The sequence below is a fragment of the Cnephaeus nilssonii genome (genome assembly GCF_951640355.1).
Source record: "Cnephaeus nilssonii genome assembly, chromosome: 6".
NCBI lineage: Eukaryota > Metazoa > Chordata > Mammalia > Chiroptera > Vespertilionidae > Cnephaeus > Cnephaeus nilssonii.
In genome coordinates, this window is record NC_137077.1 from 95017342 (window position 1) to 95035464 (window position 18123).

The following is an 18123-nucleotide window of genomic DNA, read 5'->3' on the forward strand; positions in this document are numbered from 1 at the left end:
TTCCCAACCTCCTTATGTTGGAGTGCTCCAGGGCTGGGTCATTGACCGTCTTCACTTCCTGTTCCTGTTCACTAAGCAATCTCATCTGGTCCATGGCTTGAAATACTATCTTTACATGGAGACATCCAAATTTGTGTCCTCAGTTCAGACCTCTCCCCTAGATTTCAAACTTGTATTGGTGGGTCTCTTCATTTGGATTTCTAATGGGCATCTCAACTCAGCATGTCTAATACAGAATTAATGATTCCTTTTTTCTATCTCTCCCCCATGTGTTAGTAAATGGGAACTCCACTCTTCCAGTGCTTTTGATTTGCCTCTTCTTTCTCTCATACCAGACATCTTCAAAATACGTACCAAATCTGTACACCTTGTTAGCACCTCCACTGCTGCTGTTCCAGTCCAAGCCACCACGGTCTCCCACTGCTCTACAGTAGCCTCCTATCTGACCTCCTTGCTTCTCTCTAGTCACCACCCCTAAAGGGCAGGGTGTTTATTTCTCTGTCTTTTGCTACCACTTTCCCTCTACTCACAGGCTCCAGCCACATTGGCCTCCTTGATGCTGCTCTCACATCCCGAGCGTGTTTCTGCATTCTGCCTGGAAGTTTCCTCCCCCAGACATCTTATAGTTCCCTTATCACCTTAGGCGGCCTTTAGTGACCACCTAAATACCACCCACCTCTACCACTGTCTATTCCTTTACCATCTATTCTCTTCATAACACTTACCTTCATGTGACACATTGTCTGATATAACTTTGTGGCTATGTTCACTACTGTATATCTTTTTTTTTTTAATTGATTTTAGAGAAAGGGGAAGGGAGAGGTAGAAAGAGAGAGAAACATCGATGAGAGAGAAACATCGATTGGCTGCCTCCTGTACTCCCCTCACTGGGATCAAGCCCAGAACCTGGACATGTGCCCTGACTGGGAATCCTACCTGCTACCTCTTGGTGCATGGGTGGATGCTCAACCAACTGAGCCACATTGGCCAGACAGTGCTGTATATCTTTTAAGTGCCTGATACAATGCTTAATAAGTAAATAAGTATTTGCTGAATAAACTGACAGCCAATACTTAATAATTAATAATTAACATCTGTTATCTTAGTTTTTATAAAATGCTTAAAAAGAATATTATAAAGAGTATATCAAAAAGTTCACTGTAAACTATGATGACATTTTTTTTATTTTCCTGAGTTTTCCAAATTTTCTACATGAGCATATATTACATTGATACTCACAAAGACATTTCAAAGAATCGAGATATATACTATGTTTTTGTTTTTTTTTTGTTTTTTTACTTTTCACAGACTTGTAAACACAACGAAGATCAAAATGTAAACAGTAGATGATTTAGATTGGACTTAAGGCCATTGTTTATTGTTTATTTTTGTGTTTTCTATATGTCATAATAAGCATGGATTGCTTTCATAGTAGAAAAAATACTTTAAAAAGAAAAAAAGCTTAGGGCTCACTAATTATGACTTGTTTTATGGAATTCAGTAGCAACTGGACTTTATTACAAGTACTGTAAAAAGTCTCTTTAAACTTTTTTGACATAATACCACTCTTACAAAAAGCTGAAGAACAATACAAAGAATTCTCATAGACTTGCACTTAGATATTACTAGATGCCCGACGCATGAAGATTTGTGCAAGAATGGGCCTTCCTTCCCCTGGCTGCCGGCACCGCCTTCGCTCCGCTTTTCCACCTTCGCTCCGGACCCAGAGCCGCCTTTCTGCCTTTGCTCCGGCCTGGATCCGCCTTTCTGCCTTCGCTCTGGCCCGGAGCCGCCTTCCCGCCTTCCCACACTGCCCAGAGGCCCAGAGCGGCTGGGGTGGTGTGGAACACCTGTGTTGTTGCCATGGCGATGATGCAAGCGCCCTGCCCCAACCCCGGCTGCTCGGCGCCTGCGTATGCAATTAACCCGCCATCTCTGTTGGGTTAATTTGCATACTCCTGATTGGCTGGTGGGTGTCGCGAAAGTATGGTCAGTTTACATCTTTCTCTTTTATTAGTGTAGATTTTACCACATCTTTTTCCTCAGAGACTTATCTTTTTTCCCTGCTTTTCTTTCTCCTCCATCTCCTCAACATATGTGTATATATGTATACATACATACATATGTACATGTTAATATATCTCCTTTAATCTGGAACAGCTCTCAGTCTTTCTTTAACTTTGTGACTTACCATTTTTAAAGGGAACTAGCCTTTATTTTCTGTGGATTGTCCCTTGGTCTGTATCTTCTGATGCTTCCTCATGTTTAGATATAGGATATTGTCGGACTATGTATGGCAGAGTGATGAGACATCGTCCTCAGTGCATTTTATGTGGAAGCACAGATTATCTGTTTGTCCCATGAGTGCCCACGTTAACTTTGATCTTTGGTTAACATTTTGTCCATAGGGTTTTCTAATGTAAAGGTTCCCCTATCCCTGTCCATATATAATTGAGTATCTTACAGGGAGACACGCTATGACTGTAATATCCTGTCCCCATCCCACTTCTCCCCATTAGTCTCAGCATCCATTGATGATTTTTGCTCAAAACTCTTACTGTAGTAGTTGCGAATGGTGATTTTGATCATTCCATAATTTATCTTACATTTATTAGTTGGAATTCTGTTGTGTTTGCACTTCTTCCCCTATTCATTCATGCGTTTATTTGTATCAATATGGACTCATAGATTCTTATTTATTGTCTGGGTTTTAATCCATCGTCTTTATTATTTATCTTGATGCTCACATTTTCCCACATTTGGCCAGTCGGAGCCCTTTTAGGCTGTCTTCTGCGTCCTCCTGCCATGTCCCCACCAATCTCTGAGTACTTCTTTACTTTTTAAAGAAAAGTATAGCAAGATAGTCTACGTTTATCTTGTACTTTTTCACCCTCAGCCTCATATCCAGTCATTTTTCCAAGAATCCTACTTCCTTTTAATGGAGAACAAGAAGCCAAAATCTTGACAAACCAATATCTAGGTGCTAGATATGTGTATTAAAATTTCTGAAGGACTTTGTCATGAATGGTTTCTTGTTCCACAGAAAGGACTCACAACAAACATACTGGTTATTTTCAATGAACCTTCACTTTTAAATGCAATTTAAAATCCATGCAAAATTTTTATACGTCTCAACCTGACATACTTGGACACAAGTTTATAATGGGCCTGACAAATCTATAAGAAGATACTTGGTCAGCAAAAAATGAATGAATTGCACTTATATCAGTGTGGTCTTCAATTATTTTAGTTTAGCTATTAATGGATGTACCACTGAAAGAGTGATTAAAATCAAGCTTTTCAAATAAGTTGTTTGTAAAACTGAACACTGTAATTGCAACACTTTATTCTTGTTCAGCAGTAATTATAGTTCCTTAAGTATTCTTCTCTTTAGTCACTTGTCAGCTTTCAGCAGCTGGCACAAGATTAAATATTAAAGTCTTTAATTCTGTGTGTGTGTGTGTGTGTGTGTGTGTGTGTGTGTGTGTGTGTGGTGAGGTGTTGCCATTTAGCTACGGTTGCTAGAGAAAGTCTCACTTAGACATTTGGGTAGACCTAGATGAGGTGAGGGAGAAAACCATGTGATTCTCTGGAACTAAAATGATCCAGGTGATGATGATGTGTCAATGTGGGTTCATCAATTATAACAAACTAGAGGCCCGGTGCACGAAATTCGTGTGGGGGGGTGTGTCCCTCAGCCCAGCCTGCACCCTCTCCAATCTGGGACCCCTTGAGGGCAGTCAGACATCCCTCTCACAATCCAGGACTGCTGGCTCCCAACTGCTCGCCTAATGCCTTCCTGATTGCCCCTAACTGTTTCTGCCTGCCAGCCTGATCACCCCCTAACCACTCCCCTGCCAGCCTGATTGACACCTAACTGCTCCCCTGCCTGCCCGATTGCCCCTAACTGCCCTCCCCTGCCAAGCCTGGTCACCCCCAATTGCCCTCCCCTGCAGGCCTGGTCCCTCCCAACTGCCCTCCCCCGCAGGCCTGGTCCCCCCCAACTGCCCTCCCCCGCAGGCCTGGTTGCCCCTAACTGCCCTCCCCTGCTGGCCCGGTCCCCCCCCAACTGCCCTCCCCTGCTGGCTTGATCACCCACAACTGCCCTCCCCTGCCGGCCATCTTGTGGTTGCCATCTTGTGTCCACATTGGGGCGGCCATCTTTGACCACATGGGGGTGGCCATCTTGTGTGTTGGAGTGATGATCAATTTGCATATTACCTCTTTATTATATAGAATGTTCCACTCTGGTCCTGGATGTTGGGGGGAGCTGTGCATGTTTGTTGTGAACTTAAAACTGTTCTTAAAAAGAAAGTTTAGAGAAACCAAGATGGCGACATAAGGTAAACACCTAACTGTTGCCTACCACAACAATTTTGAAACTACAACTAGAAAACAGAGCGCACACCGTCCAGAACCACTGGAAAGCTGGCAGAGTGGAAAACCTACAACTAGAGAAAAAAAGAGAGGGGGACGCTGAGCCTCAGGAGCTGTGGAGGTGCGGAGATCCATGAGCGCGGAAAGGGCGGGTGGCTGAATACACGGCAGGCTTGCTCGCAGCGCGTGCGGAGAGGGAGGGCAGCAGACGCTGCGTGGCTAGCTTTCTCGTTTGGGAGAAAAACAAAACCTCCCGACTGCACTGAAATCCAGCTGCGGTCGGGGAGAAACTGGTCTGTTTGGCAGCGGACGAGGCTCGAAAGCTGCCTTCTCTCAGGGGCGCGCAGCCATTGATTAGGGCATGGAGAAACCTGCCCTCTTAGGGCTGCGCGGACGGAAACCAAGTTTGTCTGCGCCACCCTGAGACTCCGCCCCATCCAAGCTGAGCACAGCCCTCCCAGTGACTGGATTTCTCATTCGGGAGAAAAACAAAACCTCCGGTCTGCACTGAAATCCAGCCCCAGCTGGGGAGAAACTAGTCTGTTAGGCAGCGGGAGAGGCTCGAAAGCTGCCTTCTCTCAGAGGCACGCAGCCATTAATTCGGGCACGGAGAAACCGCCCCTCTTAGGGCGGAGCAGACAGGAAACCAAAGCTTGTCTGCGCCACCCTGAGACTCCGCCCCATCCAAGCTGAGCACAGAAGCTTTCCCAGCGGAGACACTGCTGATCCTCACAGCCAACTGGCTTGGAGATCAATTCCCGCCAGTGATATCAACAATCCCAACCACTCTGAACTCCAGTTTCTGGGGAAACGCGGGGGACCCAGACACCTACGGGACTCTCGGCCATCGGTCGGAGAGTGAGAGTGACTTTTCTGTCATTGTGGACGACACCAGATTTCAACCACTCTCATAAGGGACACATTCAAGAGGCAGACTCAGTGAGCACCAAAGCCCTACTGTGTCTCCAGCACAGCAATTCTTCCGTTATAGACACAGCAGCCCTCACAACCAATTGGACCGGAGGTCAATTCCTCCCAGTGTACCAACAGCAATCAGGGCTTTTAACTACACCAAGACTTTCCACTCAGCCCACAAAGGGGAGTACCAAGAGCGACCACCTAGGGTGATTGGGGAAGCTGAGCTACCAGCCCCTATAGGTCACTGACCACACAAAGCCTCTCCATCAACACAGGGAGGCAGCCAAAATGTGGAGACATCGAAGTATGTCACAAGTAGGAGAGATAGATGAAAGCAAACTAATGGACGACACAGTGTTCAGAACCATATTTATAAGGTTACTCAAGAATCTTCTAAAAACCGCTGAGAAACTTGAAGAGACCTTCAAGGACCTAAATGAGAATACCAAAAAAATGGAAAAGGACCAGTCAGAAATTATGCATACACTGTCTGAAATAAAGAATATACAGAGTAGACCACTGCACCCGAAGAGTCAAACCAAAGATCTGGAATATGAGGAAGAAAAAAACACCCAACCAGAGAGGCGGAAAGAAAGAAGAATCCAAAAGTGTGAGGATAGCATAAGGAGCCTCCGGGATGGCTTTAAGCGTACCAATATCCGAATTTTTGGGGTGCCAGAAGAGAGAGAGCAAGATACTGAAAACCTATTTGAAGAAATAATGACAGAAAACTTCCCCCACCTGGTGAAAGAAATAGACTTACAAGTTCAGGAAGTGCACAGAACCCCAAACGAGGAATCCAAAGAGGACCACACCAAGACACATCATAATTAAAATGCCAAGGGCAAAAGACAAAGAGAATCTTACAAGCAGCAAGAGAAAAACAGTTAGTTACCTACAAGGGAGCACCCATACGAGTGTCAGCTGATTTCTCAACAGAAACTATGCAGGCCAGACGGGAATGGCAAGAAATATTCAAAGTGATGAATAGCAAGAACCTACAACCAAGACTACTCTACCCAGCAAAGTTATCATTCAGAATTGAAGGGCAGATAAAGAGCTTCACAGATAAGAAAAAGCTAAAGGAGTTCATCACCACCAAACCAGTATTATATGAATTGCTGAAAGGTATTCTTTAAAAAGAGGAAAAAGAAGAAAAAAGTAAAGATAAAAATTATGAACAACAAATACATATCTATCAACAAGTGATTCAAAAAATCAAGTGAATTCAAAATCTGAGGAACAGAATAAACTGGTGAACATAATAGAATCAGAGGCATAGAATGGGAGTGGTTTGATAATTCTCAGGGGGAAAGGGGTGTCTGTGAGGAGGGTATGGGAAGAGACTGGACAAAAATCATACACCTATGGATAACGACAAGGGGGGGGGAGGGAACCGGGTGATGGGGAGATATGGGGGGAAAAAAGGAGAAACAATTGTAATAATTTGAACAATAAAGATTTATTTAAAAAAAAAAGTTTATCTTAAGTGGCATCTCTGTCAGAGGAGATAGGATGCAGATGTGCCTCACACACTCAGACTAGATGTTTGTTGAATGACTAAAGGAATGGTGTTAGAATCTGGAAATTTAACATAGGCAGATTTTTTTCTTGCCTGTCAGATTTTCAGAAATGAGGAAAGTAGTTGTGTCTAGCACTTACAAGAATGTAGAAGTGATACATACAGAACAATTGAACTCAGAATACAAAATACTGATTTTTTGAGAGTTCCAGAGTCAGCACTATATACTAGTATTTAGATTTTAAAATACGAATTAGAACAATTTAATGCCATTTGAAAGTGTTAGGCGCAATGTAAGATACCTAACTTTTCTAATTGTGAATAAGATAAAATCCTAAATTTAGAAACCAACATGATTTATTGAATTATCTTTGGAAGTAAAAGGAAAATTTAGGTACTGAGATTCTATTTATACAAAAAGCATGCAAAATCAGAGTAATTTTAAAAAAAGAAGTTTAATGGACAACTTGCGTGATAGCTCATGTAGCAATTAAATAAAAATTCTATACTATCTGCAGTATTTTAATATTCTTAAAACTTTGGGTCAATTTCAGATATGTGTACAGCCCTAATAAATTTTCAAAAGTTCTAAAGGCCCTGGACTGTGACACTCTATTTTTATAATCATTTGCACAAAATCCCCTGTGTTAACAGTAATCGGCAGTGTGAGAATGTGTGAAGGCCGCCTCAGCAGTTCTTAACAGATGGCTCTCTCCATTCATTTTCTCCTATAGGCAAACATGCTGAAGACATATTTGGTGAGTTGTTTAATGAGGCTAACAACTTTTACATCAGAGCAAATTCTCTTCAAGACAGAATTGATCGCCTTGCTGTCAAAGTTACCCAGCTGGATTCAACAGTGGAAGAGGGTACGTAATTGCACAAAAGCAATGAGCTAGCAGTGATCTTGACAAGACAATAGTAATTAATTGCAGGGCAATTACTGCTTTTTCCTTGGGCTACTATGCTGATATTTCATCTTGTCTCTTGCTAGAAGAATAGTGAGGGGGGACAACCCACGACTTTGGGTTAATTAGCGATTAAAAGATTCACATCAGCCTGGTGGTGTCGCTCAGCCACTGAGCATCCACCTATGAACCAGAAGGTCACTGTTCGATTCCTGTTCAGGGCACATGCCTGGGTTGTGGGCTCGTTCCTCAATGTGGGGCATGCAGGAGGCAGCTGATCAATGATTCTCATCATTGATGTTTCTGTCTCTCTCCTTTTTTTCTCTCTGAAATCAATAAAAATTTATTTTAAAAAAAGAGATTCATATCATGTATCTCATATGCCATACTCTTTTTTTTTAAAAAAAAATTTACCCATTTAGTATTTGTTTTAAAGGATTTTTTTGACTGCATTCAGTATTAGAAGTCCTAATTTAGGCTATTAGTAGTTATTTTAAAGATACTTTCTTACCTAAAAATTACAGAATCAGTCCAAAGATATGGTCCAACTAAGAGTGCAGGTTATATATACCGAGTGTGCAGAGTGAAGGCTTCCACCCCATATTCTTGTTAGGGTTGATGCCTTTAAATAATCTTGATGGTTTAACTTCTTAGAAATAGCATTTACTGAAAGCCTTCAGACTTTGGGGTCTTAAAATAATGTTCGTATTGGCAAGCACTGTGTAGTTAGTTAACTGTAATCATTTTGATGATGCACCCTGAAATTGTGACAGTTCCAACAAAAAACTCAATTCCTTTTTAAAAATTTCACTTTCAATATCTTTTGAGTAAAGGATTGATATTAGACTCGGGGGCGTGGGGGATCTGTAAAAAAGGTATAAAAAAATGCCATTTCATGTTTATTTTGAGAAAAACGTTCAACTTAAAAATTATTTTTACCTTCATATAATGGTATAGTTTCTCTTATTGCGTTAAAATGATCCTAGCATCTGATTTTTCTACTAGACCTGTAATAGTAGTAGTAGTAAAAAGTGAAGGTTTTTTTTAATGTTCTTATTTGTGGAAGTCATCTCTCATTTAAAAATGTCTTTTTCAAAGGTCAGAATTAAGTTAGTGAATTAGAAATTTAAACAAAAATGTAGAACATTTAAATCTTAATGTCTTAAATTTAACTGACTTTTCCAACAAAAATAGTGGAGCTTTTTAGTCTGATTTTTAAAATTAATCTTTTATTGTAAAAAACTAAAATTTTAATACCTATTTGGTTTATTCAGAGAAGGAATTTTTAACATCTTAAACCAATCATTCACCTTTCAGATTGCTATTAAAGTGATTTTTAAATATTTACCTTTCTTCAGGTTTCTGTTTGTTTGCTTGTTTGTTTGTTTGTTTGTTTGTTTGTTTGTTTTTACAATGGAAAGTCTTGTGATAAACCTTACACTGGAAAAGGTTAATTTGTGGATTAAATTTTATGAGATTTTACGGTATATCTGAGTTTCAGCTCCATTGGTCAAGTGGGTTAATGGGCCAGTTTGCCCACCTCAGAAAGCTTGTCTCAAAGTCAGATGAGTTAGTACATGAGGTATAAAGTTGTAAAAACAGAAGAAGTAAGTAAGCATAATCAGCCCTGATTTTCTTACTCCTTAGTATAGTTTTGTATCATGTATGTAATTTCTAGGACAGTGTGTTGAAAAGCTTTGCTGTCTCTCTTTAATGATAGTGCCAGAAAAAAGTAATGCCTTTTTTTTACAGTGTTTAAATTTTCTGCAGAAATCTTTCCTACATGTATTATAATTAAATGGTATTAACTGTTCGAATGCCTCCCCCAGGATGCCCATATCTATGTTTTTACATGACTGTTATACTCATAACTATATTTCTGTGTGATTTCCAATAAATACTATTTAAATGAGTAACAATGCTATAATATTAGGTTCAATGGAGTAATTAGATCGCTACAAAAGAAGAAAGACATGCCTTCACAGAGGTCACTGTGATTTATGAGAGGGAAGGAGCTCATGCTACTTTAGCATGTCTTTAAATGAAAACAACAACATTATTTGATTTTTCTAGGAGATGTTTATGATTGTGACTCAAATTGTACTTATTTGTAAACAGTTAAACTATCTTGATATTAATCAACTTGGGGACTTTTCTCTAAATAGTGTCACTGCAGGATATCAACATGAAAAAAGCTTTCAAAAGTTCCACAGTCCAAGACCAGCAGGTGGTTTCAAAGAACAGCATTCCTAACCCTGTAGCTGACATCTACAACCAGAGTGATAAACCACCTCCTCTGAACATTCTGACACCATACAGGTATGGCCTCAGGTGTTCCCAGGGCCTTGTCAGTATTGATAAGTTGAAAGAGGGTGACAGTGCTGTGAAAGTATCTTTCAAACTTTGAAGATAAGAACTGCAGTATTACAGTGAAATTAGTCATTGGTACAGTATTGTTAAAGTGTTAATATTTCAAAATATAGATAAACTTATCAAGAAAAGTGTGAGTTCTAATATTAGCTTTTAAATGTAGACATTATAAGTGGAAGTGAGCACATTACATAACAGTACTGCGTGTATTTATGTTGTTCCTCATATTCAAAGTCACTCTTAAAGGGACCTCATAATCAGTCAGAATGCAGCAAAATAGCCGTCTCAGCATTTCAGCCCTGCAGAGACATTTGTTATTTAATTTAGAAAAATGTATTCTGCAGCATTTGGGGTTTTCAGGAGTGAAAATATAGTCAACAAATTAACTTTCTGTTATTGTAAAATGTAAGACACATTATTAGGACCAGACTTCCAAGAAAAAGAATGAAAAATAAATAATGCAAAAAATTAACATTAAGAAACTATGCTTTTTATAACACCTGTACTACCTCCCATAACATGTGCTTTCTTTCCATATTTCCTGTCACTTTCTTTCTGTCTCCCTTCTCTTTTTCATATGCTTTCTCATTGCACATCGAGTTCCTCTCCCATCTTTTTACCTTCAGAGGCTGACGGAATGAAGGAGGTCATTCCTTCAGCCTCTGATGAGCAGACGGTGGTGGGGGTGGTCCTCACTGCCCCCAGGATTAGCCCTGTGGGTGATGTCCTACCCAGGCCTTTCAGATTTCAGCGAGTTTTTAGCTTCTTTTTACTGCCTTCGTAGGCCATTGGTCCTTCTCAGTGGTGCCCAGAGTTTTTCTTGGTCTGAATTTCTGTACCTTCTCATGGTCCAAGAGTCCAGTTTGGACCGATAGCTCTGTTGGTAAAGCAGCAGTTCCCGCTACATCCCTTTCTTTCAGGAAGGGGAGAAAGGTTCTCTCAAAAAAATGTGAGAGCCCATGGAAACACTGATAGGAGAGGAGCAAGATGCCACATTTTTCTAAGGAACAAGGATACTTTTCTGGAAGCTTTAGCACACGTATTTAAAATCAATGGTATATGTAAATAGTGGTATTGTAAGCCTGAAGTTTTAACTAATAATTTTTCTTGTGCTCAACTAACCACTTATATGTGAATAATTAGGAATAAGGTGAAATATTTGTGATGATCTCAAAATTTTAATTGCATAAAAAACAAATTGACATATACATATGCACTAGAGGCCCGGTGCATGAAATTTGTGCACGGGGGGGGGGGGGGGGCTATCCCTCAGCCCAGCCTACACCCTCTCCAATCTAGGACCCCTCCAGAGATGTCTGGCTGCCCTTTTAGGCCTGATCCTGGTGGGCCTAAATGGGCAGTCGGGCATCCCTCTCACAATCCAGGACTGCTGGCTCCCAAACGCTTGCTTGCCTGCCTGATTGCCCCTAACCACTTCTGCCTGCCAGCCTGATCACCCCCTAACCACTCCCCTGCCAGCCTGATCGATGCCTAACTGCTCCCCTACTGGCCCGATTGCCCCTAACTGCCCTCCCCTGTCGGCCTGGTTGCCCCTAACTGTCCTCCCCTGCAGGCCTGGTCGCCTCCAACTGCCCTCCCCTGCTGGCCCTGTCACCCCTAACTTCCCTCCCTTGCCAGCCTGGTTCCCCCCAACTGCCCTCCCCTGCAGGCCTGGTCGCCCCCAACTGCCCTCCCCTGCTGGCCCTGTCACCCCTAACTTCCCTCCCTTGCCAGCCTGGTTCCCCCCAACTGCCCTCCCCTGCAGGCCTGGTCACCCCCAACTGCCCTCCCCTGCAGGCCTGGTCACCCCCAACTGCCCTCCCCTGCCGGCCATCTTGTGGTGGCCATCTTGTGTCCACATGGGGGTGGCCATCTTGTGTGTTGGAGTGATGATCAATTTGCATATTACCTCTTTATTATATAGGATTGTATGTGTATATTCAGTTTTATGAAAATAAAAATCTCCTTGACTTTTTAATAGTGTGTTTAAGAATAGCAGCGCCAATTCAAATGTACTTTTTAAAATATTTTAAATTTAATTTAATTTTTCATGTCCACTTCTTCTCATCCTCCCTGCCCCCCCTCCATGTAATCATCACACTATAGTCCATGTCCATGAATTCTCTTTCTCTTTTCTTTTTTGCTCAATCCAGTAATATTTGGGGTATGTAAAGCACAAACTTTTGCATTTGAGCTTAAGTATGACACTGTCCTAACATAGTTAATATATGAGAAGTACAATGTAACTGAAAAATCAAGTGTTTAGTTCTATGAACATAGGACATTTCTGCTTATGTTTTCATGTCAAAGTTAATATTTGTTTAGTTATGTGAGTTTCTGACCTCATTTAAGTATTAGCTTCATTCTTTTAAAATGTGAATTTATTGTACATCTTAAATTTTGCAGCAAGTTCATGCTCAAATTTTCTATATTTTTATCTATGTTGAAGGTCTAGTATTTAGGGAAACAAATTATGTTATTAATGAAATAACAATATGTTATTAATGAAATCTCTTACTGCACGTTGCTTATCAGTTAGAAATTGGGAAAAGAAAGGATTTTAAGTAATCTGAGGTTAAAGTATAGAGTACAATGCACTGGTTTGTTAGTGGTTTTCAGAGAGTGGCCAGAATAGCCCTCAGAGGAACTAGGCCTTTATCATTTGATGAGGAGTTTACAGGACATGGCAGAGCAGGAGATGCAAGGACAGATGGCTTTGCCCCTTGAATAATTCACTTAGCTTTCTTTGATTATTTGGGCATAAACTCTTTCCTATACTTATTTCACTAATTTTTGCTTCCTCTCCGTGCCTTAAATGACTTAGTGAAATACTGATTTGAAATGTGTTTTTCTTCCTCTATAGGCCAGATACTTTTAAAGCATTACTTCATATCATTAGTTTTAGATTTACTATTGATTTATATTATACTTTGAAGTCATGTTGGCTGCATTATTTTAATGAATAACTTATACAAAGACTTGAAATATTCTCTAGACCAGTGATGGCGAACCTATGACACGCGTGTCAGCACTGACACGCGTAGCCATTTCTGATGACACGCGGCCGCATGCCGAGGATGAAACATTTGCTGCTCCTGAGGATGAAACATTTGCGACTAGAGTCTTGGAGTTAGTTTTTTCCTCAAAGTGACACACTACCCGAGTTATGCTCAATTTTTTGGCGAAGTTTGACACACCAAGCTCAAAAGGTTGCTCATCACTGCTCTAGACCATAGTAATTATAGCAGTGCCTGAAAATGAAATGACTGCAAGTGAATTTTCTTTGTTGGTTACTTCCACTTTAAAAATATTTCTTTACTGTTTTTCTTAGTCACATTTACACACTATGAATGTTTTTCTTTTTTCCTAAGTGAATTTTTAGATATTGGGCAAAGGGGACAAAGTACTTAACTAATCTTTATCCTCATAACATCGACACTCCAGAGTAAAAGTAAATGTATGTGTGTAAAGAATCCATCTGTTTCTGTGTAAATAGCCCCCTATTGGAATAAACAGATCATTTCCTAAAGTAATTGAGGTATTGAATATTATTGTTTCTGAGCCATATTATGATTTTTAGGAGTACTTTTCCATATTTAAATCTAAATTTGCAAGTGTACTTTTTTACCTGATTATTCTAGAAAAAGTTGATGTTCTTGAATATTTACACCTTTTTTTCAAGTAAGGAAATCTGAGAAACTTAATACTGTATAGGACAGTTAAAATGCCCCCTGCAGATGTTATAATCTCATGAGTTAAAAGTGAATTAGGTTTGGCTCATTGAAAAGAGTGTCAGCCCGCAGACTGAAGGGTCCCAGGTTCAATTCTGATGAAGGGCACATACCTAGGTTGCAGGCTCCATTCCCAGCCCTGGTCGGAGCATGTGCAGGAGGAAACCAATCAATGTGTGTCTTTCACATCGATGTTTCTCTCTATTAAAAAAAAAGAAAAGAATTATGTTATTCCCGTATGAAGATATCTAACAGTCTTTTTTCCCCCCTGACTTGTAATATCTTGATTTATAGAGATGATAAAAAGGATGGGCTGAAGTTCTATACTGATCCTTCCTATTTCTTTGACCTCTGGAAAGAAAAAATGCTACAGGACACAGAAGACAAAAGGAAAGAGAAAAGGCGTCAAAAGGTAAATAATTCCATTAGGGGAACTGTGCATATAAATGTGTAAATGGATTCTTGTTTGGAAAGAAATAAGTAAATTCTTTACTTGAATGGTTGAGATGTTGGATTTAGTGATGAAGGTTTTTTAGAGATTGTAGTTTATACAGGATACAGACAAGTCCGTCTAACACAGTAATACTATTTTTCGGTAAATACTCTTGATTTGTTCTCTAACACTTGCTTTGCTTTCACAAAAGTAGTGGCTAAAATTTCAGTTTTGTTTGTAACTATGTTTTAGAATTTTTCTCCTGTTCTTTCAAATTTCATAAAGCAGTCAGTATTCCATATCAGAAATAATTATTTGCTTCCATCATTTTAAAGCTTTCTTCATAACTGGATTGCCACCTAGCTGTAATTAATGCTTTAGTGAGCTGTTCATATTGGATTGAAAAGCGTGTGATCTGCAAGTTCAGAAGATGATATTTACTGGACGTGAGACTCCTGTGGTGGGTAGAGGGAGGCAAGGTCACTGCACGTCTGAAGGTTGAGAAGCGCTTCTGAGGTTGTGAGCACTCTTGGAGGGACAAGCTCACTCTCTGCAGGTGTGGGGACTTATATTTTGAAAATTGTTCCTTCGGGGCCCAGAAATTAGGCTTGAGCCACTGAGAAGAGTTAATTCTCCAAAGGCTAATATTTGCGAAGACTTTTTATATGTAAGCTATGTTTTTTAAAAATGACCATCTGGTTTGCTTGGCAAATATTAGAGTGCTTTAGTTAAGAGAAATGCTTACCTTTTTGTGGGTTCGAGGTCTTAAGATTTTGAGGCATTTGGGTGTCTTAGCTCAATAGGAGTGACAATTTGAGATGGAAGATAATTTGAAATTTGAAACTAGGATTTACAACAGAGTACATGATAACAATTTGCAGACTGTAAGTATAAGATGTTACCACTGAATTCTAGGAGAGAATTCCAAAGGCTTGGTTTCCTCTTTTCTTGTGCTCATGGGTTGGGATTAATTGGGAAATCTTGGAAGAGTTGCTGAGTACTCAAGTGGAGGATTATTCAAGCTAAGAAACTACGAAGTATTCAAGTGGAGAAAAGAAAGACCCCACTCTCTGGGACAGAAAAGAAACAGATACTTAGTTATGTTAGTCTTAATCCCCACACTTCTTGGTAGTAACCAGGCAAAAGTCCTTTTAAATTACCTTCTAGGTTTCCCTTCTCAGTGATACTTTTGGCAAAATATTTAATTTTTCACTAGTGTTCTTCAGGGGAAAACAGTCATAATCTACATATGATTATTGTGTCATCAAATTTAGTTATCATTTCCTTGGCAGTTTTATCTCATTCCACATTGTTCAGACACATAAAATTCTGATAAGGATTTTTTATTCATTCATTTACATAATGATTCTTTTTTTATCTTTATTGTTGAAAGTATTACATATGTCCCCTTTTTCCCTCATTGACCCCTTCTAGCCCTCCCCTGTCCCCCACCCCAGGCCTTCACCACCCTATATTGTCTGTATCCCTGATTATGCATATATGCATACAAGTTCTTTGGTTGATCTCTTCCCTCCCCACCCTTACCCCGCTTTCCCTCTGAGATTTGACAGTGTTCCATGCTTCTAAGATTCTCTTAAAAAAAAAAAAAGTCTTTTAATGCTGGATAAACAGTGATGAAAATGATAGGGTTACCACCCTCATGGAGATTGCAATAGAGTGGGGGAAACAAGCACTAAATAATCCTGCAGCCCTCTGGAACTCATAAAGAGGGAAAGAAATTAGAAATTCTAATACAAATCTCCTTTATATAGGAGCAGAAAATAAGGCAAGATATCCTTCATTCTGGAAATCCTCTGGGGTTTCTGGAAAGCAAGTCACTTTCAATTTGGTATTGACAAGTCTATATGAAGGAAAAATTTGTTTAGAAAATTTGGGTGTGAGAAATCCATTAAAAACATTTTTTAAATTATGCAAATAAATACGTAGTTGGAAGTATACAGTTACAATGCTGGTAAGTGTGAAGAAGTATGGTGTGCTGGGGAGGAGATGACAAGGTGGGGATGACAGTGAAGAGGGAGTGGAGTGTCAAGGACAGCCTCGGGGTATCTTTCACAGACCCAACCATGGGTGGAAGTTAGCTCAAGTCAGTGTGTGGGTGCAGGTGTGCTCGCGGGCGCATGTGCGAGCACATGTAGGTGAGAGGGTGCTGGAGGTGTGGAGGGCAGCGGAGGTGGGATGCTTCTGAAGTAGCTAAGATCATTCTGGTCTAGGGAATAGTTTGGCATTTTCTAGAGATTTGAATGTAGGCCAGTGTAGTTGGAGCATAGATGCATCACTGTTAACATTTTGTCATATGTGGCTTCTGTGTGTGTGGTGTGTGCATGTTGATGGGTAAATTTGGAGGCTAAACTATTGCAAAGAGAATTATTATAACAGTCCCTAAATATGTTAGCATTCATCTCTTAAAAGTAATGGGGATAATCTAATTAATTTAATACAGTGGTTCTTAATTAGGATGTGTATTGGAATCCATTGAAATCTCCCTCCTTTTTGTTGTTGTTGTTGTTGGTGGTGGTGGTGGTGGTGGTGGTGGTGGTGTGTGTGTGTGTGTTTTAAGTATACAAACAATACATGCAGGTTGTGAAATGCTCAAATTACACTAAAGTAAATGCATTAGTTTAGAAAATTTGCGGATATGTTTTTCTTCCATGGGCATAACTACGTTAACATTTAGCAGCTTGGCACACATATTTTTAGATTTAGATTTTTTTCAGTTCACAAATATATGCATATACATTTCACAAAGTATTTTTATATGCATAAAATTGTACTATACACAACTTATACACACAGACATACACATATATTGCCATAACTGAAGATGTACTTCATTCTTTTTATGAAGTTATGTAGCATTTTAATAGTTATCATAAACTATTTGCCCATTACTAGAGTAATGAATATTTAGGTTGTTTCTAAATTGTTACTATTACAATACTGTAGTAGATATCCCTGTATTCACATGCAGATATTTCTTCAGAGCAAATTCATAGAAGTCGCATGTGAGTTTTAAATTTTGAAAGATACCATCTTATTGCTCCTGACCCTTAAAACACTGAACCAGTTTATACTCTTAACAGGCCTCCTCCAGTCCTGGATATTATCTTTTTTTATGAGCCCTCCTTCCCTCCAAAAAATCTAATTTGCATTACACATCTGTTCATCTTTATTAACCCTTTATATGTGTTCTGTGAATTTCACGTTTACCTTCTTTGCCAGTACATTGTCTGTACCTCCTTACCCGAAAACAGTCTAGTCGTGTGTCTTCACTACCACCGTGAGCTGCCTGCCATCCTCACTGGACAACCTGAATAGCTTTCTGACTGGTGTTTCTACCTTTCTCCTTCAGTCTGTGCTCCCCAGCCTAGAAGGATCTTTTCAAATGCCTCTTCTTCTTCAATACGTCAGCCCTTCCCTTCTTATTCTTCAGTGCTTTCCCACTGTTCCTGGGATAAAGAACAACATTTTTAACGTAGCCTTTAAGGTCTTGCCTACTTTTCAGCTCTTTGGGGCCATTAACCTTCATTTGCCTCTCACCTTCTTTCATTTTTCCTAAGTGGTGTTCCTCCTCCTCCTGTGAGCCCGTGCCCACTCTGTCCCCTCTTACCTGCTCTGACGGGCTCCCTGCAGTCCGTGCCACTCACACACATGTCCTCCCGCTCACTCACTCCCGGATGCTGTCCCTGACTTCCAGCTTAGACAGCATTCTACACGTGGTGCATTTATGTTTTACTGCATTTTATTATAATTAGACATTTATTTCTGTGATTTTGTAGGCTTCCCCCAATGGACTGCAGGCTCTGTGAGGGCAGACACCCGTCTTTTTCTTGTTGTTGTTGTTGT

General features: G+C 40.1%; 1 protein-coding gene across 1 annotated transcript in view; it reads left to right on the forward strand.

Annotated features, from left to right (window-relative positions):
* WASF3 (WASP family member 3) overlaps nucleotides 1–18123 on the forward strand; it is a gene marked incomplete at its 3' end in the record, with an annotated part of 140245 nt that overhangs the window by 110684 nt on the left and 11438 nt on the right. The window contains exons 4-6 of the mRNA XM_079773469.1: nucleotides 7552–7686; nucleotides 9891–10044; nucleotides 14121–14238. Of these exons, the coding sequence (XP_079629595.1) occupies nucleotides 7552–7686; nucleotides 9891–10044; nucleotides 14121–14238 (407 nt within the window). The remainder of the gene's footprint in view (nucleotides 1–7551; nucleotides 7687–9890; nucleotides 10045–14120; nucleotides 14239–18123) is intronic.